Raw genomic sequence first — 23,554 nt, forward strand, 5'->3', positions numbered from 1 at the left:
CCTGCAGCAATTGGAGGTGACTTCATGTTAATGGACGAAAAATTGCAGACCACATCGTTCTTACTTGATGAATGATTTTCTTTTGGCGGAAAGAATCATTCGAATGGAATGGGCTGCGTGTTCTCCAGATATGAACCCAATAGAGCATATTTGGGACATTCTAGGCAACGAGTTTTTGGACGCCTACCACCTCCCCTAACTCTCCAAGAGCCGGAAAGAGCGCTTCATGAGGAGTGGGGCAGAATACCCCAGCCCCTCATTAATAACCTTATTAATTCCATGCCTCAGAGGTGTTTTACATTGCTGGTCGTCCGGGGTTACCATATCCCCTATTAGAAGCAATTTTCTTTTAAGAAAACCACAATTTTTTATCGCTTTTCTCATACGCACAAAGCGCTTTTTTTTTTTTTTTTTGTACCCAAAAGTTGAAAAAAAAAAGTATTTTTTTTTGCCATACAAGTGTAATTTTTCTCTCAAATAGTTCACTAACGCTTGTCGATAGTATATCAATCATCCAAAAAGTTCTAAAAGGTTCAAAATCAACCCAAAACCTCAATATCCTTTCATTGTTTTGAGCACTGTATTAGCACCCGTCATATTATGACTGGTGATTTTCTAGAATAGGAAATGCGACGCATATCCATAAAAAAGAAATGGTGATTAGGCTACGGTAAAAAAGTTAAATATTTTATGGCAGATTACACTTATCATAAAAGATATTACGGTGTATAACATTATGTATTTTATTTCTTATCGATCTTAAATGATAAGAAGTAGTAATATGGAAATTGTGTATAAAGAGGAAGTTTTGCTGTTACAGTTCATCTATAAGGTGTTTTTTTTTCCTGAAAAAACGCAATTTTACACACAAAAAAACTTTTTTTAAGGTAAGATCTTCTTGAGTTAAGCCCTGAAAAGAAAATGATTAAAAATAAACCGCAGACGATTTGAAACTATGACAACAAACATTTCGCTCTCTAAATAAATATTTAAAATAATCGTCGTCATCAACTTTTGGTTTAGAGAGGATAATAAGCAATTCGTAACTCCAACGAACTATAGGGGGCACTGCAGTCACTGTCTAATGGCGGAATTAAAAATTAAAACAAACGCATGTGGTAACGAAGAAAATGCTAAAAGTGTTGTGATTTTTGTTCGTATGTATGATTTTTTCGCTTTATTCATTTGAAAAGATTTTTCAAAGTCTTTTGGTTATTCTGACCCATATAGAAAGAGATTAGAAACCAAAAAGTATTACGAAAGTAAACAATTAATGCAGAACACACAGTAAGTTGTTCTGAAGCAGCCATTTTCACGATGTTGAATTCGGAATTCATAAATTTTTGGTTCGCTTAGAACGGCATTTTCATTTTGTACCGTTTTTTCTATACATTAGTGCATATTAAGTTCAGTTTCGTGACATTTCCGGCATTTGTTGACATTTTTGTCACATAGTGCACATACGTGGCAGACTGTCAAGAGTAACGTTTAACACTAGATAATTTATTTCTATGACTATATGATTGGATATCTAAAGAAATCATGCATTTAATTCATTCGTCATGGAACCTGATATGCGAAATCTTGTCAAGATACATTATTCTTTCACACAATTTTAAAACCATAAACTTATAAACAGATTTTTGGCGAACTTTTATTTTTTATTGTTCAAATTCTTAACGTTCTTTCTGGATTTTTCAATCTGTTCTGCGATAAATATTTTCAAGAAAATTTATTTGCATACTTTCTATTTCAGTAGGATACTGTAGTCAAAGGTTATTTAAATCATTTATGTGGAATTAGGTTAAGGAAAAGTGTCCATAGTCAATGTTGTTAAGTTCGTTTTTTTTTTTTTCATCGAATTGAAAAACTGATATTTATTCAAATTCACTCAGAACAAAATAAATAAAATGTGTACTCATAGTTTATATATGGTGGTAGTTTTCTTTTCAGTTGATTGACCATTATTTCTTTTTACTTATCGAATTCTGTAATCTTACTATCATTTTATTCCACTCATGATAAAAATTAAAAATGGTTTAACTAAAAACGCGAAATCTCGCCAAGGCTACTTTGCTCGCACAATTCCAAAACTATAACCCTAAACAAATTTGGCGAAACCTTTCAGCTGAGAATAAAAGGAATAAAGTAAATTCTTTCTCGGTTAAACATTTTTCATTTTGTTCTACGATAATAAATTCAAGAAAATATTTTGCATACTGTCCATTCCAAATAAATGCTGCTGTAAAATATGATTAGTTAAATTAATTTAAGATTAAAAAAAACTCATATTCTTTCAAATTCATACAAAACAATAAAAATTTTTACCTGGTATAACGTTATCCAATTTTGTTAATCCAGAGTTTTCTTGTTTACGCTTCCACCATTTAATACTTTTTTGAAAGAAATAAGGAAAACTAACATTATTTTGAGAAGCTCGAGAATACTACTAAGGGACGAATTAATTTCTGTTGTTGAAGGCGTTCTTAGACATGTTGAATGCGTTACTCAGAACAAACTGACCGCGTTTACGTCAACAGATTGACGTGGAGCGCGACGTGGCAATGTTTTAGTTGCATTCGCAGTTTTATAAATCACCGCAAGGTAGCGTATTCGAGCGCTGGAGTTCCGAATTGCTCAATACTTGTTATGCATTTTTTTAACGACATAACTTTTACTTTATTTCTGGTTTCGTCAATCTGTTTTAAACATTGGCCTAGCAAAACATTTCTCATAAGCATGTACTTTTTTTTTTTTTTTTTTTTGCCACTTTCAACAAATGAAAAATATTATTTTGTGAAACGAAACTTCTAGGAAGTGTGTTTATATTTATGCATTTGCAATGAAAGCAACACATTATTCGGAACTCCAGCGCTCGAATACGCTACCTTGCGGTGATTTACAAAACTGCCGATGAAACTAAAACATTGCCACGTTGCGTTCCACGTGTGTCTGTTGACGTAAACACAGGCAGTTTGTTCTGAGTATTTATTAACGCAATCGATGAGTCTTAGTTTGCTTTCAGCTACAGAAATTAATTCGTCTCTTAGTAGTATTCTCGATCTTCTCAAAATAATGTTAGTTTTCCTTATTTCTTTCTAAAATATGAGTTGGTTGAAAATAGTGAAAGCGAAAACTGGATTAACAAACTTGGATAACGTTATACAAGGTAAAATTTTTTATTGTTTTGTATGAATTTGTAAGAATATGAGTTTTTTTTAATCTTAAATTAATCTAACTAACCATCTTTTACAGCAGCATTTAGTTGGAATGGACGGTATGCAAAATATTTTCTTGAATATATTATCGTAGAAGAAAATGAAAAATGTTTCACCAAGAAAGAATTTACTTTATTCCTTTTATTCTCAGCTGAAAGGTTTCGCCAAATTTGTTTAGTGTTATAGTTTTAGTATTGTGCGAGCAAAGTAGCCTTGGCGAGATTTCGCGTTTTTAGTTAAACCATTTTTAATTTTTATCATGAGTGGAATAAAATGGTAGTAAGATTACAGAATTCGATAAGTAAAAGAAATAATGGTCAATCAACTGAAAAGAAAACTACCACCATATATCCGTAAGAATTCTGTAGATGATTTGCATAACTTGACATAATTAAATCGTAACTCAGAAATTAGAAAAATCGAAACAGAAAAATTTTAAATTAACCGATTCGGGAATTTGAGAGAAATACATCAGCAACAAATGCAAAACAATAAGCGCTAGCCAAGCAAGGCAAAGAAGTATCATCTTCTTTCGATAATAATTTGTAATGTCATATTGAATTTTCTAGCATTAATTGTTGTTCTTGTCAGGCCACAATTATTATTTAGTTTTATCAAGAATTGATAAATATCGAATTCAACATCGTGGAAATAGCTGCTTAGAACTACGAAGTTTGCATTAATCTTTGACGTTTAGTAATGCATCTTGAATTCTCATTTCTTTCTACGTAGGCCAGAATATCCACAAGACTTTGAAAATTAATTTAAAAAGAATAAAGCGAAAAATATCATACATACGAACAAAAATCACAACACTTTTAGCATTTTCTTCGTTACCACATCCGTTTGTTTTAGTTTTTAAGTCGGCCATTAGACAGTGACTGCAGTGCCCCCTATAGTTCGTTGGAGTTGCGAATTGATAAATTTTCACACTTCATTTAAGTAAAATAATATTAAAAAAAGGAAAAAGTGAACTAACAAATTTAAGCGTTGCTAAACCCTACAGTTAAATGACTAGATTTTTAAGAACTAAATTAAATATTTATAGCCCACATAATAGTAATTTTTTGGATCGAGTAAATGTTTTAGGTTTTAAATTTTATCAAAGTTTTTTTTACTACTTTTAATGAGTTTGAATATTTTCATTAATTTCAGAAAATACCGATGTCGGATATTTCAGTAAAACAAAAGAATTTTTTTTCTTTTTTTTCCAAAAAAAAGGGTAGGGAGAAAAACAAAAATACGGCGGCGTGAACTTAAATTTCGAATTCTCTGCATTCCTATAGTCATTAAGGAGGTGAGATGAAAAGCAAAAATGTCTCCTGACTTCCCATTTCGTAACAGAAACAATTTCCCCTCACGCTTTTCGAATGCCTTTTCATTGCTATGGTAACTTCTAATCTAGGAGAAGCGTTTCTATGGCAACAACACGCAGCAAGCAACAAGTTCTTTCAGAAGTTCAGGTAGAGAAAATCTTTTGTGGCAAGATAATTTTTAATAAATGCTCAACATTCAGATTTTTTGGGAGTCTTTCCATGTAAGTAAGAACTTTTATTCTTTTTTTCATATAGTTTATATCCGCAACTTCCTTTATTACTAAAAACATGGGATTCACTGAGAAAATAAGATTGATTTTTGAAGTAAACGCTAAAGAAATATTCCTGCAGTCATAATGCGACAACTATTTTGTCTAATTTTTTCTCGCAAACTCATCGTGGTCTAAAGTCATCGCTTTCATTGATCGATATGTTCATTCTAATGATTTTAAGGCTTTTTAAGTAATTCTTTCTCGATAAAAAATATAGATTGATCACAACTGTAGTTGGGCAAAGTTTACTAGCATTGTGAAGACTACGCAGATCCTAATCACAGCATTACGACGCTGCCAGGTTATGTTTGCTCCAACTACATGTGAGTTACAGGGGTGCCCATCCCCCCCAAGTTCAATGCCCCCCCCCCCAACTTTTCTTAAACCTCTTTCTTTTTTTTATTTTTAGCTTTCTTTTTTTAATTTGATTTATTTAAAAATAAATTAATTTATTATTAAATTTTTTAAATGTATTTATTTTTAAACTTATTTGTTTGTTTATTTATTTTTAATTATTATTTTATTAGAAAGTTCTGTACTACACCAATAAAATACACACACACGCAGCAAGTAATAACTAAATGAAATAAAATATGAACAGAATAAAATAAAGTAAAATAAATAATACGATTTAAAAATAAATCAATAAATGAATTTAAATAAGTAAATTTAAAAAAATTTCAAATCCCTCCCCCCAAACATTTTGATGACGCAACCTGCGCCATAATCCCCCCCCCCCCCCTGTGGGCACCCCTGGGAGTTAAATCGTATGTTTTGACTGTAATCATGTCATTTTGGATTGTAGAAATTATCATACAAATACATCACTATCTACAAAGACAGTGCTACATTTTAACCACAAAAAATGTGAACCACGCTAGACTTTAAAATAATCACTTGCCTTTCGCCACCTCTGGAGACTAAAAGTCTTAGTCTAGCGGCTTAGTTTAACTAACATTCAACCGAAATTTTTTTTAAATAAAAATGGTCCTGAAAAAAGTGGGTATTAATGATAAAATAGAGGCTCTTAATGTAAAAGTGTTTGCAAACTACTGGCGACAAATTAGAAACTTGAATTTTTTAGACCTAAACGCGCAGTGAATCAATGAACAATGAATCTGTGTAACATTCAATCTAAGTCCAATGAATTGACAACGAATTGCTATACACTTTGATTGAAGAAGAAAAGTTTTTATTGACTAAACGTATCATTCAGTGGGGTAGATGGAAATAAAAATAAATGGTGGATAAAGCTAGTTTTAGTCCTTTTGTTCGGTCAAAAGTGAATAATTTGAGTTTTGGAGATGGCTATATCCGTAAATTCCTCCACTCAAATCCCCCTCCCCCCTCTCGCCCCGGCAACGACCCAAGTACTATTCATGTTTTAAAACTTTGAGTTTTAATTTTTCGTAACAAACTATTTTTCCAAATTTTGCTTTTTGCGTTATTAAGCAGAAATATTTAGGCATTTTTATTGAAAATTTAATAAAACAATATCTACCCCAGTAACAAAAGTAGTCGAAACGATGAGTGGAGAAAAAAGATTTCTCGGTCTAACTAAAAATCCTATACTTAAAAAAATAAAATGTATAAAAAAATAAAATGATTAACTTTTCAAGCCCCTTAGTAAATTTTCCAAAAAAAAAAAAAAAAAAAAGCATAATTTATTGAATCTCATGACACTAGAAAGTCACCCGTTAAGTTATGACAGGTGAAAATTGCTTCTACATTTGAACGAGCCTTTGTCTGTTCGGTGATATTTTCATAGTTGAAAATGTAACCCTAACTCCAATGGATTAACCCTAAACTCCAGTAGTAGCGTTCATAGTTGACCGCTTTTTCGTTTCTTCATTTCCCTGAAATGTCACAGTCTCACCAGTAAAACTGTTAAGTCACCGGATCCAGTACAGGCTTTTCACAATAAAGCCTTTCCCTGCAGGTTAAACATTACCAAAACACATTATCAAATTATCATGCCGTGGCGCGAGTTTCATTGTTGAAACATGTAGGTTACTCGATCATCGGCTATTATTTATACGAGGATAAGACACAAAACACATGTAACCGAAACACTTTGTATTCTGATATTTCTACTCAGACTGATTCGCGAATTTGATTTAGAATCGTTAAGAATTTGCCAATCAATGCTTAGTCAAAAAGAATTTCAGAACCTACTAATTGAACGAGAAAAGGGTGAATTTCCTTACCACGGCAACGGCAGGGGAAGCTAGCAATTCGGTTGACGGGACAACAGCAAAATATGCGATGTTCACGAGAACGTAGACGCAAGTAACTAGCGGCAGTCCAATCCAGATAGCTCTCGGAAGATTTCTGCAGATAAAAGAAATTAAAGTAGGATTAAATCAGTAAATAAAAGTAGTAAATAGTTAAATTGTCATTAGAGCATTTGTTGTTGTGTTTTAAATTTTACTGCCATTTGAATTTTGCTATCAAAGCAGGGGAGGGGCCCAAAGGGAGGGATTATGACGTAAGTTGCGTGGGGGGGGGGATATTTTATTTTTTTAAAATTATTTATTTAAATTTATTTATAGATTTCTTTTTTATTTAAATTATTTATTTTATTTTATTCTGTTTATATTTCATTTATTTATTCAGTTTGTGTGTGTTTGTATGTGGTATGTCATTGGCGGTAGCACAGAACCTTTCTAATAAAATAATAATTAAAAATAAATAAAAAAAAATATTTTTTAAAAAATAAACAAAATTTCACATGAAATGACCCACGTCTCTACGTCTCTAATGATGGGAGGGGGGGGGGGAGCTGAAATGATCGCAAATTTAAAAACATAGGTAACAAGAAACAGGTCCATGAACCAAAAACACACCAAACGTATCAAAAGAGGGAAAGAAGCGCATACGAAGGGAAGACACAAGATTGGAAAAGCCACTTTACGCAAAAAAGAGAAGAAAGAGAAGAGAAATAAGCAAGAAAGAGTACCATCATGGCTGCCAAAAAGGAAAGAAAACATTGTTAATCTTTTTTTTTTAATATTTACTGTTTGTTATCCACATTCCAACTGACATAAAAAACTTTTTTATTTGCAGGAAAATTAAAGGCGCGGGTGGATTTTTGCCCCCGAAATTGAAAATAAATACGAAGACGTCGACAGATTAATTACGCTAGAATTAGAATTCCAAAATCGATTTAAAACAAAAAAGCATATCTAAAGTATAGCCAGGTCCGTCTATAAAGGGAATTAGTTAAGAAGGTGCAATTAACTACCCTCCTTCCGACCTTGAGAAGTTACTTTATTAACAGATAAGTGGACGTGTTTTATTTTTGCATTGAACTTATATCGTTTGTTCCCTCCCCCCTGGAAAGATTAGAATTGATGGGTCTGGGAACAGTAAAATACGATTAATACGTTTTGTTATCCTCCTCTCGAATTTAATTAAAAAAAAAAAAAGAAGAAGAAAGGGCAACTTTTGATGTTGACAATTGTCATGAGATTTTCTCAAAGACATACTATTATTTGTCTTTTAAAATCAAATCCGTTTTCTCTACTCTCAAAGTATTTACCATAGTTCATACTTAATGAGTTTGCATTTTTTGTCATCATCAAAATGTATGTGGGTCAATTTTAGAAGCAACTAAAAAAAATTGTAATATGGACTTCAAGAAGTCCTAAAAAACAATTGCATTAATTTTCAGTTGCACCAAACTGGTGCCAGAGTGCTCAACTTTCTTTTCGCTGAGTAATAGTTTAAAGATTCTGGAAAACAATCTGAAATCACAAAGGAAAACGAAACCAACACCTCATAAAGGGTAACCTTATCCTTGATTTGGCATTGAGTGCCTACTGATGCAGAAACCTACATTTCCGTGAAAACCGACAAGAGATCATACGGTAACTGACACTCGTTTACCTGCAGTCATGCACGAACACACCGAAAGGACTCTTTCGCCCATATCTATTACTCAATTAACATGTTCTTTGCAATGGGTGTGTTGCTTTTTTTTTTCTAATTTCATTATAAACGAAATTACACTTTCAAAACTCAAGACATAATTTGCATAGAGCTTTTAAGCCGTAATTTTTTATTCAAACATGTCGATACCAATATGCCGAAGGCGCAGATCAGTTTTTTTTTTGGACATTTTTCTTGTCACGAATCGAGGAAGTGCGAAGCAAAGGGATGTAAATGATAAAATTAAAACTTTGTAGATAATCAGTGCAAATGGTAGATGAGCCCCTCATCTGTCTTGGGGCTCAAGAGATAGTATATGGTCTTTGGTACTGTTATTGGTGTAGCACAGTACTTTTCTAATAAAATATTAATGATAATTAAAAATAAATTAAAAATATTAAAAAATAAATTAAAAAATATTTTTAAAAATAAATTTAAAAATATTTTTAAAAAATAAATAAATAAAAACTATTTTTTGAAAATAAATTAATAAAAAATATTTTTAAAAATAAATAAAATAAAAAAGAAAGCTAAAAATAAAAAATAAAAAGAGAAAAAGGGGTTGAGAAAAATTTTTTGGGGGGGGGGGGGGGGGGGGGAATTTGCGCCATTGAACTTAGGAGGGATGGGCACCCATGGTGGGAAGCAAAGGGATGTAAGTGACAAAACTAAAACTTGGAGATAACCAGTACAAACGATTGGATAACCTCTCTTCTGCTAGTCTCCCTAGTAGGTACTTTAGCACGGCATGATTTACACTTTTCTTTTTTTAAATGAAAGCCTACGTAGGATCTGAACTTTAACGCGGATCTACTCGAAGCTTTAAATTGTCCACTTACATTCCTTTGCTTCTCACTGACTCAATTGGTTCTGAACGCCATGCCTAATGAAATACTTAATTTGAAAAAAAAAAGTTAAACGGTATTTTAATTTCGCTAATCTTTAGAACACTAAAAAAAAATTCCGAAACGTCATACTGATTATTTACGTGGAACATTTCTGGATTACACAGATTTTCAGCTACTTCCCCGTAAAATAGCCTTTTCTTTGCTCATTGAATAATGTTGGAAATATGCCTCTGCGCATGCGTCGTCGATCGCAATGAAAACGATTTTTATACTTTAATAGGCGACATTTTGTGAGATGTAAGGCTTTATTACGATTGAATTTTTCATATTTATCATGAACAGACTCCTCAAAAATATTCTCCCGCCCCCTTTTCAATCCTAGGCCTAGATGCCCGTCCCGTATTTACTGTTCTTAAATCTGGCAACCCTGATTATATAACCCATCCAGGTTGACTAAAAGCTCTCTGGATAGCTTCAGCTTTGAAAAAGAGGTGATTGGTTCTTACTTTCACTTCTTCTGTGGCAATAGTTGAATTGATGCTTTTCGAACTTGCTTAGTAGCTGAGGAAGGTTCGATTTAGCTACATAAAACCTATCGAATTTCCGTTGAAAGTTCCAGATTAGCTTTAACAGTTCAGGTTTCCAGATTTCTCAGACAGAGTCAAGGATAATTTCAGGAAGGTTACTGATTTTTAGCGGAAAACGTTCCTGGGATTTGCGAGATATGTTCCAGGCAGAAATTGGGCACATTAGCTGCCCATTACTTTCCAGAAACGTTTCTGAATCCTTTTTACAGTGAAGCTAGATTCCTTACTGACCCATAATTCTATTTAGGATTCTCAAAACTAAAACTAATGATTCGAGTGTTTCTTGTCACATGCGTTCATATTGCAGGTGAGAATAACTTGAACTATAAAAATAAATAAACATTGAATTTGTTTCTGAATAATTAAGGTTTTACTACCAAGGGTTAGTTTTGAAGAATTATTTTATATGTATTTTTAATGTCTTTTTTTCTTATTTTTAATTGCTTTGTTCAATAGTTGACTACTCCATATTTCTATAAGCTATAGTTTGGTTACGCAGATTTTCCATTCGCACACAAAAAAAAGCACCATTGAAGCACAATATTTTAAATTTTGAACCAAAATACATGAAGCTATCATCAAAAAAAAGTTACCTATGCAGTGCAAAACGTGTGCAGTGTCGAACAATTCCAGATACTGTTAAAAATTGTGATGTGTTTTTTTAAAAATACTAATTCAAAATGAAATCGAAAAATATGATCTAAATGAATTTAATTAAATATTGTAAAAAAAAATAATCTAGAAATGATTAAAAATGATCATTTGCTGTTACAGTATCTACGTATCTAAAATAACTGAAACGACATCGCTTTACCTAGGGTAAACTCCCGTCCAATGGCAGCGATTTGGGAGGGCAAACGTCTCTCCCCCCCCCCTTTTTATGGTTCATTTATTTTATTTTTCAATTTAGAAACCAAAGCTACAAATTATTAAAAAAAAAGCAAAAGTGTCAAAATTTTTAGATTATATATACTTATTTTACTTTGTATATCTGTTCACGAAACATTATTTAGCACAAGCAGTAACTTTTAGTTTATATTTAGATATTAGTAAATCAATTGTTTTACTTAAACAAGCCATACTTGCATAATGAAATTACCAAGTGTTGGTGACATCTCAAAATACTTAGGGGTAAATAATGTAATTCTAATTCATGTCTAAGTATTTCTTCGAGAAGAGTTATGTACATAAGTCATCAAAATCTTAAGAAAAACGTGAGTTAAGCAGTTAGATTTGCATCAATTACCACTCATATGCTCTCAAGACCATCCTTAGCAAAATTCTGTGCTTTTTTCTCCTTCATTTTTTTGCCGCCGCTAAAAATTCTATGGCTTTTACCTGTCGTTTTCTTTTTTTTTTCGCCCCCCCCCCATTCACTTTTCAGTCGCAATTGCATTTTGCTTGATTTTTACTCACCTGCTTGAAATCAACACTCCATGACACTTACATAGAAATTTTTAAATACAAATATATCGAGTGTATAAGACAGCGCATATGTATAAAATTGCAATAAAACTGTCGATAGTATTCAGTATAACTTATTAAGATACGTTATAATAAATAATACGTTAAGATAAGCTTGCGAATATATCATGATGTACACGTCTAATTTGGTTTTCGTATGTCTTTATAACTGTCAATAATCTACATGTTTACGCATTCGAAAGAATTTCGAAGCATCATTAGCTTTTTTTTTTAATGTGATTTTACTTTCAAACGCAGTTTGAAGCATCACTAGAGTGAAACCTGTGTATGTTGACCACTTGCAGTGCACTACTTCAGTGGTCAACTTAAACAGGTGGTCAACTTATAGAGGTGGAATTATATGATATAAATCTAATTCTGTGCCTGAAAAAAGCGGTCAACTTAGACAGGTGGTCAACTTACAAGGGTGGTCAACTTCACAGGTTTTACTGTATTTCTTTTGATGGAAATGCATTTTGCTTGCCGGCTTATGTCGACTTTGACCAGATTTAAGACTTTTACACTAACTTATACATAACACACATGCATATTTATTAATGTTACCAAGTGTTTTTCTTCATGATAATGCTACGTTCAGAATCATAGTGGTAGAAATTCAGGGAATGTCCTACAAATTAAATTGATAAAAATTACAGAATACTTACTTGTACGGGTCTTTCAACTCGCCTGTGACAAAATTTAAGTAATTCCTAAAACAGAATACATCATCTTAGTGTAAATTCTTATTTAAGTTCATTCTACATTATTGTGACAAATTTAATGGAATATTAATCAAAACAAGAAAAAAAAAAACTGCCTTGATTTTTGGTTGCTCTCGGATTTGTACTTAAAGAAAATTAGAGGAACTAAGTTTAAGTAATAGTTCATCGTTTTAAGTAACAGCTAGCCCCATATTTTCATGATGTTTAATATTCAATGGTCTTGAATTTAAAGCAACTTTTTTTTTTCTTCTTTTTTCCCTATAAGTAATCAAAAAGTGCCTTATTCCTCTCCCTTGTGTAAAGTCGAGAGGTTAGCGTATAAAATAAAGTCGATTTTGGGCGACTGGAGCCATTTGTAGAAACAAGAGACCCAGCGTTTAAGGTCCAATAGCAACTCGTGATTACGAAAAACAGAATTTGAATTCAAGATGTAAACATTTAAATTATAACTCTTTCTTTCCTTTTTCCAACCGATTATGCAAAATCGTGACATGCCGAAAAGCAATGTGTTTACTCTACTTAAAAAAATCATGCTGTTAAAAAACTGCAACATTAAAAGTCATTTTAAGCTGATAAAATAAAAAAATAAACAAAACGCACTAAATGAGTCAAACTAAATATCATTTTTACAAAGAAATTCTTAAATTAGATAACGATGCCCCAAACGCATGCAAAAACACTTGCAAACGAACTGATGTGTGCATCACATGACTTCTTTTACTCCAATTTAATGTCATTTTCCCATTATTGGCAATTTTAATGTGATTCAATTGTTTACTCTCTAAATATCACCAATAGTGGCTAAATTGAAACCAAATTTTAAAACAAATTGCCAAATTTGTCACCAAGTTGGCGACAAAACTCTGCGACCAAAAGACTGGCGATGTATCGCAAGTGTCCGACAAATTATAACAACACTTGAGTTTACATCGAAATTAACAATGATTTCCCCCCAAAAAGGGGCAAAAGACCCTCTTAGAAACATCCGAATGCAACCAAATGGGAAGGTGCACAACTAGACCCGACAAGGAGTCTACGTACCAAATTTCAACTTTCTAAGACATACCGTTTTTGAGTTATACGAGATACATGCACACATACGCACATATATACGCACGAGAAAATTCGTTGAAATTAACTCGGGGATCGTCAAACTGAATATTTCGGGTGTCATCTATGTGTGGTCGGGTCGGCGAAAAAACTCAACATTCATTCGGGGGTGAGAAAAATGGAAATTAAGGCCAATTTTTGAGTGAAATTTTTTTTCAAGAATACAATATTTCCATTTTGTAAAAGGAAGTAAAAACGTCCAACAATAAAGATTTTTTTTAAAGGAAAAAGCAGGGGTTAAACATTTATTTAAAAGTTTATTTTCTAACACATAATGAGATAAAAGTTTTAATCACTGAGTAGTATTAATCTGATGCGGAATAGAAATGGCACCCAAAAGAGCACGAACATTAGAATTTGTAGCAGCAAAGAGCCTCAGATTATGTACTAAATAAAGGCTATAACGGCTATAACGCAAGTTATAACTAGCTTAGAAGCTCTGAACAAATTTCCTATTATTCAAAATATTCTGCGCTTTTGAATGGCAGCAAAAATTTCAGAATGTTTTAGAATTTTTTTACCATTAGATTTGCGAAATAATGTCAACTGTATTTACATTTATGTCTTCATTAATTAGAGTGCTATAAAAAAAAGGACAGGTCCAAATGGGTATTGTGAAAAATTCTGATTTTTTCAATACCTCGCTTGAGTCCTAACTCCCGACTCTTCTCAAAGCGATAGCATGCAGACACACACAAGGTTGCTTATTAAAACGGTGGCTTAGGGCAAGCAAAGCGCCACTCCCGATGCAAAGAGAAGTAAAGCCAATGTTCATGCCTGGTCAAAAACATATTTATATGTCATTCTATTATAATGTACTATTTAAAGCTATTTACCAAAGTTTGGGAATCAGTCGAAGGATTTATTTATCTTTGCTTAAAATATGGTCAGACAGACAGAGGAACGCATATTATGAAATTCATTATGAGCAAAATATTATTCTGACAAAACCATTCAATTTTCTATTATTCACTTTCCGTGATTCTTTTTAAATAGACATTTTATGTTGTTGTTCTTGGTAATAATTGCAAATTTAAACACGTATCCTTCATTTTCTTCAAATTTCGTGAAAAGGCCATGTAGTTATTAAGGAAAGAAAAAATTTATCCTTTAAGAGGATTATATAACTTGATTTCAACACGCGACGGCAGTATAAACCGGTCGCTGCGTCAGTTACTTCCGATTACTTTTCGGAGAGAACTATTCTTAACACTTCGCTATCAACCTATTTATGGCTTCCTAGAAACCACACAAGTTGCACTCCTTAAAAAAAAATTTTTTTTTGCTTTGTTAAAATATTGCCATATATTGAAACAAATGCTAATGGATTGTAATTGCTGATTTCATGCTATAAATTCTTATAGGGCAAATATGTTTTTGTGTTTAATTATCCTTCATTTATAATGTGTCAGTTTTTAATGTTGTGAAAAAGTCCACGCATTTTAATACTTAGTATTTTGTCATCCAGATTTGAAAATCATTCTTCCCCCAATAAGATAATGATAAAAGTTAGGAGAAACTATGCAGTAGTTATTTAGAATAATTTGAGCCATGGTGGATTTACATTTTGCCATGTATTTTAGGACATTTGACTTCAAAGGGAACAATAGAAAGTACTTTGCTGGCCAAACTATAACATCAGTTTCTGTATTTCATTTTACAAAACAGGTGAGCAACGCTGTATTCAGCTGAAGTATGACGGAAAGATTCTGAAATTACTGTTTGGCATCAACTCTCGAGAGCTGATTTGAATTTATCAAAATATCTCGTTCTATCATAGAGTACAGAAATTTTAAAAGAGAGGACACGTGTGTGGTAAAAAGGAGATGAAATTTAAGCCAGAATGCATCGGTGCGAAAATGAGTGAGGTTTTGATAACGTGGTCACTTCGCGAGGACGGTTGATTACCAATCTTGCAAAAGAACCGAATAAAAGGTGGCTGGTGGATTGGTTTACATTTTAATTCACGTTTTCACGTTTTGAAAAATGTGCTTCATGAACTTACAACAATATCTTAACTACCAACTGAGATTCAATAATGCAATGTTTTGAATCAAAATGTATCCACAATCTTTAGCAAGAAACTGATAATCCTGATACATCGGTGCAACTTCCAGCTTCAATTTCTTGGTAAAGCGTGGCATCTCTATTTTACTTTATGCGTTCTACATTATTGTAAAATATGCAGTTAAATTATGAAAAATGGCGTTCGGCTGCAGACTAAAGGGTTGGTGGTTCTAGATTAACCGAGAGAATGATGTGTTTTTTAACATTAAAAAAAAACGGCTGTCGCAGGACTGGCCGACAGAAGCCATTTTATTGAACAACATTTATTATTGAAAGTACATTGAAACAACAAATACAATTAAACCTCAGTTACGCAGTTAAACTTATCAATTCAATATTAGCTTCTCTCGGCTTCTCCACTATCCAGTGACTACCTTTAAAACTGATAATAAAAAACATATCCCACTCAATTGCGCAACGTGAGCTTCACTACAGAAAAATTGTTAAACTACAGATATATTATGTAAATTAAGCTCTGCGCATGCACGGCGGACTTTTGTTACGTCTATTTCTTTTTTCAGTGCAATCCGACTGTCAGTCACTACGTCCCATAAAAATCATAGCTTCAAAAGAGAGAAAGAGAGACAAGAAATAAAAAGAGTTATTTCCGACATGTGGAAAATTTTGTTTTCTGGTTGAAACATTAACCCTTTCCGGGGGCGGACTGGCCCGCGGGCTGATGCGCCCTTAAGCCTGAACCCCCTTTTTCATTCAAACATTGTATTTTTTAATTTAATTTATTTTATTTTTTGATGCAACTTCCTTTTTTTTTTTTTTTTGCTATCCCAATTTCCCGGTATCATGCTGGTTAATCTCTCGACATGTCGACTAAAGAGGGGTAATACAGTAAATTGATTATGTGGAAAGTTCAGTATGTGTATTGTTTATCACTTTTATGCAAGGAAAACGGAATAACACAAACTAAGAATTTATTTTCAAATATATTTACTTTGTAAAGGAACTGAAATAGACAATTTATAAATGTATATAATTGATGCTCGGTTTGCTGATAAATGTAAAAACTAGAATGTAGCTGATATTTTGAATTTACAAATTATAAAATTTTAATTTTTGAAACTACAATTAATTTTAAGTGAAAATTAAACACACACCACACACGCGCATCAAACGCACCAAATTTATTTTGTAGTTTTAAGTTTTCATTTCTATCGGCAGTCACAAGACGGTTTTTTTTTTTTTTTTTTTTTTTTTTGCCACCTTGTTTTTGTGTTCTTTGGAGGCCAAGATTGGCGCCCTCTTCCGGGACACAGTCCGCCCCTGACCCTTTCAACAAAAGTCTTCAAAAAATTATAGCTTTAGTAGCTTAAATCAAGTTGGTAAAATGGTAAAACCGGTAACTTATTGGTAAAAAGTTCCACTGAAGTATCAGTGTAATCATAGAGAGCCAGTGAGACAAGCACTAAATTCCAAGTTTATTTATACCATGGGGTGTTTTGGAAATGTCTGCGGAACATACGTGTCCCGGTGAGGCCGAAAGTGTAAAGTAAAATAAAAATAAATTCTTCACATTTCGGAAATCCTTCAAAATCTTCAGTATAGCAGGATAACTTTGAACCAGTAATTAGTTTTAAAATATTTTTGCTTAACTTCCGGTAACTTCTCAATACTTAAGGAGTTATTCGTCAATATTATGCCAGTAAATGCAGTAAAACTACTAAAATATTAGTCTACTACATTTACCTCGGTTACTTAATCAGTTTTTCTATACTTCATTTGAATATTCGAAACCGTAAATTGCAAAATATTCATTTCAAATGTTTTTTCCCCTCTAAATTTACTAGGAATTGCTTAAGATTTTATGATGAGCACCAAGCTTTATACTTGCCGCAATGTATCGGTTAACAAGTGTGCAAATATCTTCACTGCTTTTCAAATTAACATAAATGAACTAATTATTGTAATTTTTCGACTCATAATAAAAAAAATGACAGATTTTTTGATGTGTTAACGACACTTAAGTTGTCAAAAATTATCTGCGAAGCTGTTAAAAATTGTTTTGTCCGTTCAGTAATGAAACTTTTAATTTGCATGTCTTCATTTTACCCAATTCATTCTCAAGTTCTGTAGGAAAAGTTCGGATTTTTCTATTACTTTGAAATTGGGTCCTAGTCACGCAGAGTGGTTTGTGCACAAGCATATTTTGAAGGTTTATATATATATATATATATATATATATATATATATATTGCAGTTACTCTTACGTTAACAAAAAACTAATAAAAAAATTTTGCTTGTCAAAAATTTTAACTGAAAGCTTTGAGATTAGATTTCAGATTTATAAAGCTCTTACAGGGTTCATACTCAATTTGGATAAAAAAATTCCATGACTTTTCCAAGACTTTGTCATGACTTCATAAAAATGTTTATGACCTTGTTACACAAAGAGAATAGTACTACAGTGAAACCTGTGAAGTTGACCACCCTTGTAAGTTGACCACGCGTCTAAGTTGAGCGCTTTTTTCAGGCACGGAATTAGCCCTTATCGTATAAATCAACCTCTGTAAGTTGACCATCTGTTTAAGTAGACCACTAAAATAGTGCACCGCAAGTGGTCAACTTACACAGGTTTCACTGTATTTAATGTCAAACTCGCCAATTTCGGAAATGGGCATTAAAAAAACTTTTAATGAGTGCCACTACCTCATTGGGGCACTCACTTGTGACTGAAAAAACATCAGTGCACATTGCAGAAACTAATAAATTATTCTTATTTGTCTTTATCACATAAATTCAAATAGTGAATGCAATACACTGATGTTAAATTGTCTAATCAATATTTAATAAATAGGGCAGAATAGTAATGATAATTTCGTTAATTTACTCGTCCATCTTATGAGAATTTTGTTCTTAAAATTGGAATAGAAAAAGAACCACGTCGAATTTTCTAATAATCGCTTCGAGGTGCACCACGCTACAAACTAACTTTGTGCCAAATTTCATGAAAATCGGCCGAACGGCCTAGGCGCTATGCGCGTCACAGAGATCCTGACAGACAGAGATATGGACAGACAGAGGGAATTTCAGCTTTATTATTAGTAAAGATTCCCCTATTTCTATGTTCTATCGCCTGACTAAAATCTTTATTTTAAAGTCTTCAACATAAGATAAACTCTGATACATTTAATAATGAACTTTTCACGAGCAGTTGAAATGAACTCCGATGCAATTCAATTACACTTTTTGAGGGGGCGTGGCAAAACCAAGAACGTTAAAATCCACTACCACAGAATATAAAATATAAGAAGTACTGAAAATAATGGTGAGTTCAAAATTAGTGATGCCTCAGTAGTTAAATCACATCACACAAAAAAAGGCGAGCGGCTGTTACAGAAGCGCATGAAATTGGATTCCAAAACTCGGATTTGTTTTTGAGATCGTTCAATTTATATGCAATATTACTAAATCACCCAATATTTCCAGCGCTCTTTTCGTTATGTTATTTTCTTACTACTCAAGACATTTTTACGTGACTTTAAATAAATTTCCATGACATTCCAGGATTTCCATGACCGGTACGAACCCTGGCTCTTGTTTTTCAATCATCTGTACGCTATTTTCACCAGTGTGCCAAATAAGCTTAGCTTTCTAAAAGGTACTCGTTTACATTACCATCTAATATAAAAATTATTATTTTAGTATAAAATCTTGCTAAATATAATGGAATACATACCAGCCTCCATATGCAAAAAGTCCGGAATAGAAAGCTAGAGATATGGATTTTGCAGTGAATTCGCCCTCAAAAGCATTCTCCAAATATTTTGTATGACCTGAAAAACGCTACAGTCAATGCAAACAGTTCAGTATTATAGTCAATCAGAATATTTCATCTTCAAAATCATCAATTTATTTTGTCATTACTATATAAATAGAGCAGAAATATTAACTTATTCATACAGCAAGTTACAAGAGGTTGACTTTGGATGTCCACATGTAACGGATGCAAATCAATTAAATTTTAAAAATAAAAATTATTGAATAAAAATATAACTGTGTCTGAAGTATTTTCGTATCAAATTAAAAGATTTAAAAAAAAAAAAATGCTTAGCCCTTTTTAATCTTTACTAATAATAAAGCTGAAAGTCTCTCTGTCCGGAGAATGTCTGGATGTCTGTAGGATGTCTGCGCCTAGACCGTTCGGCCGATTTTCATGAAATTTGGCACAAAGTTAGTTTGTAGCATGGGGGTGTGCACCTCGAAGCTATTTTTCAAAAATTCGATGTGGTTCTTTTTCTATTCCAATTTTAAGAACAAAACTATCATAAGATGGTCGAGTAAATTACGAAATTATCATAACGTGGAACCGTAACATGGGTACAAGCCAATTGGCAAGAAAATTCACCATGCATTATTTGTAAATATACAGGCGAACCAAAAGACCTTTTAATTTTTCTATTACGGGCGAAGCCGTGCGGGTACCACTAGTTAAAATATAAAGAGATATGAGGAAATGTTGGTGAAATTTAATCGTCTGACTGTCCCGCACGTGACGGTGAAATAGCCCTGTTTTGTAACAAAATTACATAGGATTGTTTCTCGCGAACTTTTTATCATTCATAATTCAGTTGCAGTGGTGTTCGACTGGCGCTCCAAGTTTCAGAGTGAAGATGTTTAGAGAGAGTATGTGGCAACCCTTTCTCACGCCAGCACGAAAATGGTTTTTACCACGTGACGAGCACTCACCGCGATGTAGCTTAGCATGTGTTTCTACGAGGGAGAGTTGTTTTAAAACAAAATGGTCTCTTATTGTTCTGCATTTGGATGTAAGGAAAAACCGCCCCCCCCCCAAGGGAGGACCAAAAACATTCCACTAGTAAATTTTTACTTTAATAATATCTCAGTTATTTATTAACTTATTGGTTTTATTAGCTAAAAATAGAGTTAGAAAGCCAATTCCCAGACAGCACAACTTTGTCCTTTGGACGTCCTACTGACATCATTTCAGGACTAACTCAAAACATTAGGTTATCCTCCGGACGTTTGAATTTCATCCCGTTCTCATCGAGGGACATCCGAGGGACCGTTCAATGTCCGCGAAGTGTTTTTCCCCAGTTCGTCCCTATGATGTCCGGCCTGGTCCCGAGGACTTAAGCATTTCGTGATCCTCAGGACGTAAAAAAAATATTATCCCCAGGTTGTCCAAATGATGTCAGTCGATCATTTTTCGGCGATGTCTGGGACCATGCCTTTTGTGGTCGATCCTCTGGACGTTAATCGGACTAATTCAAATGTCCGAAAGATGTCCTACGAACTATAGCCGTTCATATATTGGCCTTCTTCAGGACGTTAAATGGGCTAAATCAAATGTCCGAAAGATGTCCTACGAACTATAGCCGTTCATATATTGGCCTTCTTCAGGACGTTAAATGGGCTAAATCAAATGTCCGAAAGATGTCCCACGAACTATAGCCGTTCATATATTGACCTTTTTCAGGATGTTAATTGGACTATATCAAGTGTTTCACGTACTATATATATAAAAAACTTTAAATGAGCAAGATTTTCTTAATTTTTGTTGAATATATACCAGATTATAATTTATTGAACAGTAAAACATTCTTGTTTGAAATTGCTCTAACATCATATTTTTAAATCATTCTCATTTGAAAAAAAAAAAAAAAAACATACCAAAAGTTTTTTTTTTTAACTTTAATTTGAAAGGAAAAATCGAAAATTTAAAAAGAATTTTTTTTTTTTTTGTTCTTTTGAACCAATTTTGGTTCTGCCATCCCGCTAAGTGTATGACTTTCAAGCATGCATTCAATTTAAGCTGCACTTTAAGATGCAGCAGTCTTCATGCAGTTCTAATATTTTCAAATCTTTTGCAATCACACTTAAAGCAATTTATTTAATCTTTTTGAATTAAATCTATTATTCTAAAATCATTCTTCATTGTATTTTTAGATCATTACCTTGAAGCTTAGTAAGTAGCAATCCCTGTAAAAAAAAGCTTACATGTAAAACAATTACTTACCTTTTTTTGTGTGTGTGTGTATTTTATATTGTTTGATTAGTTTTCTAATTTTCTCTTAATTTTTATTTCTTTACAAAGTTCACTAAGTTAAAATACACAGATTTTTTACTCCTTTTGGAAATACCTGAAAGTAATATCATATATGATACCATTTTTAGTATACACTATCAATAATGACTGTTATTGCTGCATACAGCAATTTTTAAAAATAAAATGGTTTACATAAAAATATTGTTTAAATAATAACTGCTAGCTATTTTCTACTTCCAAACTTCACGTATTCTCATCAATTATGTTGAAGCTTAATAAACAAATCCCAATTATTTATTATCACAAAAACTAATTTATCAAATACTAACTTATTTACTAATTAATTATTATTCATCCTCAATATCAGGATTTGACAATGGCACATCAATTCAAGTTAATAATTTGCATTGATTTCTTTTTCTTCTTAGTTCTGAAAACACCTGAAGATTTTTTTTTATTATACAACAAACTATCAATTATGAATTGATTTTCACGCTGCATTAAGCTGGCAAAATATAAAAAAAATAATATTTGAATATATTATATAAACATGATTCCTATTTAAAGCTTTTGTTTCAAGTTTAGCATTCTTATACACACATGGATTTTAATTTGCAAGCTTAAATGAAACATGTTAAACACATAGGAAAAAGAAACAAAGTAAACACACCAATTTATGTGAGAAAAAATTTATTACTAAAACATATATTACAATAGAAAAATTTGATCATATTCATGAAGATCCGGAAGTTGCATCACTTAACTTTTCTGCGCCTTTCACCAATCCTGAATAGATAAAAGAAATATATGTAAACAACTAATTATTTGAATGCCTTGATAAAATATAAAGGGGTGGAGAGGGAAAATAAAATAAACTTTTTGAAACTTTCTTTTTCTCAAGTTTTTTTTTTTTTTTTTTTTTTTGAGAACTTGTTTATTATTAACATGTATTACATCCTGAACAACATTTGTCTATCTTAAAAAGGCAATAAATTTTTGCATTTGCAAAAAATATTTCAAAAACTTAGTCAGCGCCCATAGTATTATTACACAATTATTGAAAACTTGGGATGAAGACTTCGGTTTCATAAATTTTATTTCAAAATTCTACTTCTATAACTGCTAAATTTAAATGAGAAATTAAGTGTTTCAGTATTTTGATTTTTCAACAGTAAAATATTATCCAAAAAGATTCTAGACAGAGATGACCAAGTCCAGCACTGCATCAGCTGCTGCATGAGAAAGGTTATCCCTGAAATTTAATTTGTCAGGGGGAACACCCTGATATCCAATACTCATGAACTGTGCAAACGGTATAGGTGCGCAGGACTTCAAGGTGCCAAGCCATTCATTGAGAACAGAGATTAGATGTTTTGTGATAACTGAACAGACTATTTTAGTGTGATAATTGCCCCAGTTTTCTCCCACTCGAAAGACAACTATGAAGTACTTCGTGAAGGCACTTTATGCTGGTTTCGTAATTCAATATGCAGGGCCTGCTGTGCTACATTATTGTACAGAAAATACAACAATAATTGTACTACCATTATGTTGATGTTTCATAGACTCACTTTTGAGATACACAAGGTTTTTAGCAGACTTAGATAAAATGGAAAGCTTTATTTGAACACAAATTCTAACTGAAAAATTTTCTGCAAATAATTATTTTGCCTTACTCACCCTTGAACAAAGGCGCCCATATAAGGGGGCAAGGGAGGCAAAAGCCCCCCCCCCCCTTAGAGATTAGAACTTCCTTGCTTTTAGTACTTTTTCTTTGCAAAAATATAATAACATTTCTTTTCCAGCCATTGATGAATAATTTATCAAAAATGTCAAACTTTTATAACTAATATGTACTGAAATCGGAGTCTATGGGGAAAATATCCTGCTAAACCACGCAGAAAATATCTAAGCCCCCCCCCCCTCTTACAATTTTGCATATGGCGTCCCATGTCCTTGAATAAAGAATTAAATCTATATTCAAATAATGAAAGAGGC

At 32.6% G+C, this 23,554-nt stretch overlaps 1 protein-coding gene across 1 annotated transcript in view; it reads right to left on the reverse strand.

Annotated features, from left to right (window-relative positions):
* The window catches only part of LOC129233802 (large neutral amino acids transporter small subunit 2-like), a gene marked incomplete at its 5' end in the record, with an annotated part of 55,765 nt that extends 36,443 nt beyond the window's left edge, over positions 1-19,322 (reverse strand). The window contains 3 exons of the mRNA XM_054867777.1: positions 7,014-7,137; positions 12,301-12,345; positions 19,226-19,322. Coding sequence (XP_054723752.1) covers positions 7,014-7,137; positions 12,301-12,345; positions 19,226-19,322 — 266 coding nt within the window. The remainder of the gene's footprint in view (positions 1-7,013; positions 7,138-12,300; positions 12,346-19,225) is intronic.
* Positions 19,323-23,554: the final 4,232 nt, after the last annotated feature.

The sequence above is a fragment of the Uloborus diversus genome, unplaced genomic scaffold (assembly GCF_026930045.1).
Source record: "Uloborus diversus isolate 005 unplaced genomic scaffold, Udiv.v.3.1 scaffold_739, whole genome shotgun sequence".
Classification (NCBI taxonomy): Eukaryota; Metazoa; Arthropoda; class Arachnida; order Araneae; family Uloboridae; genus Uloborus; species Uloborus diversus.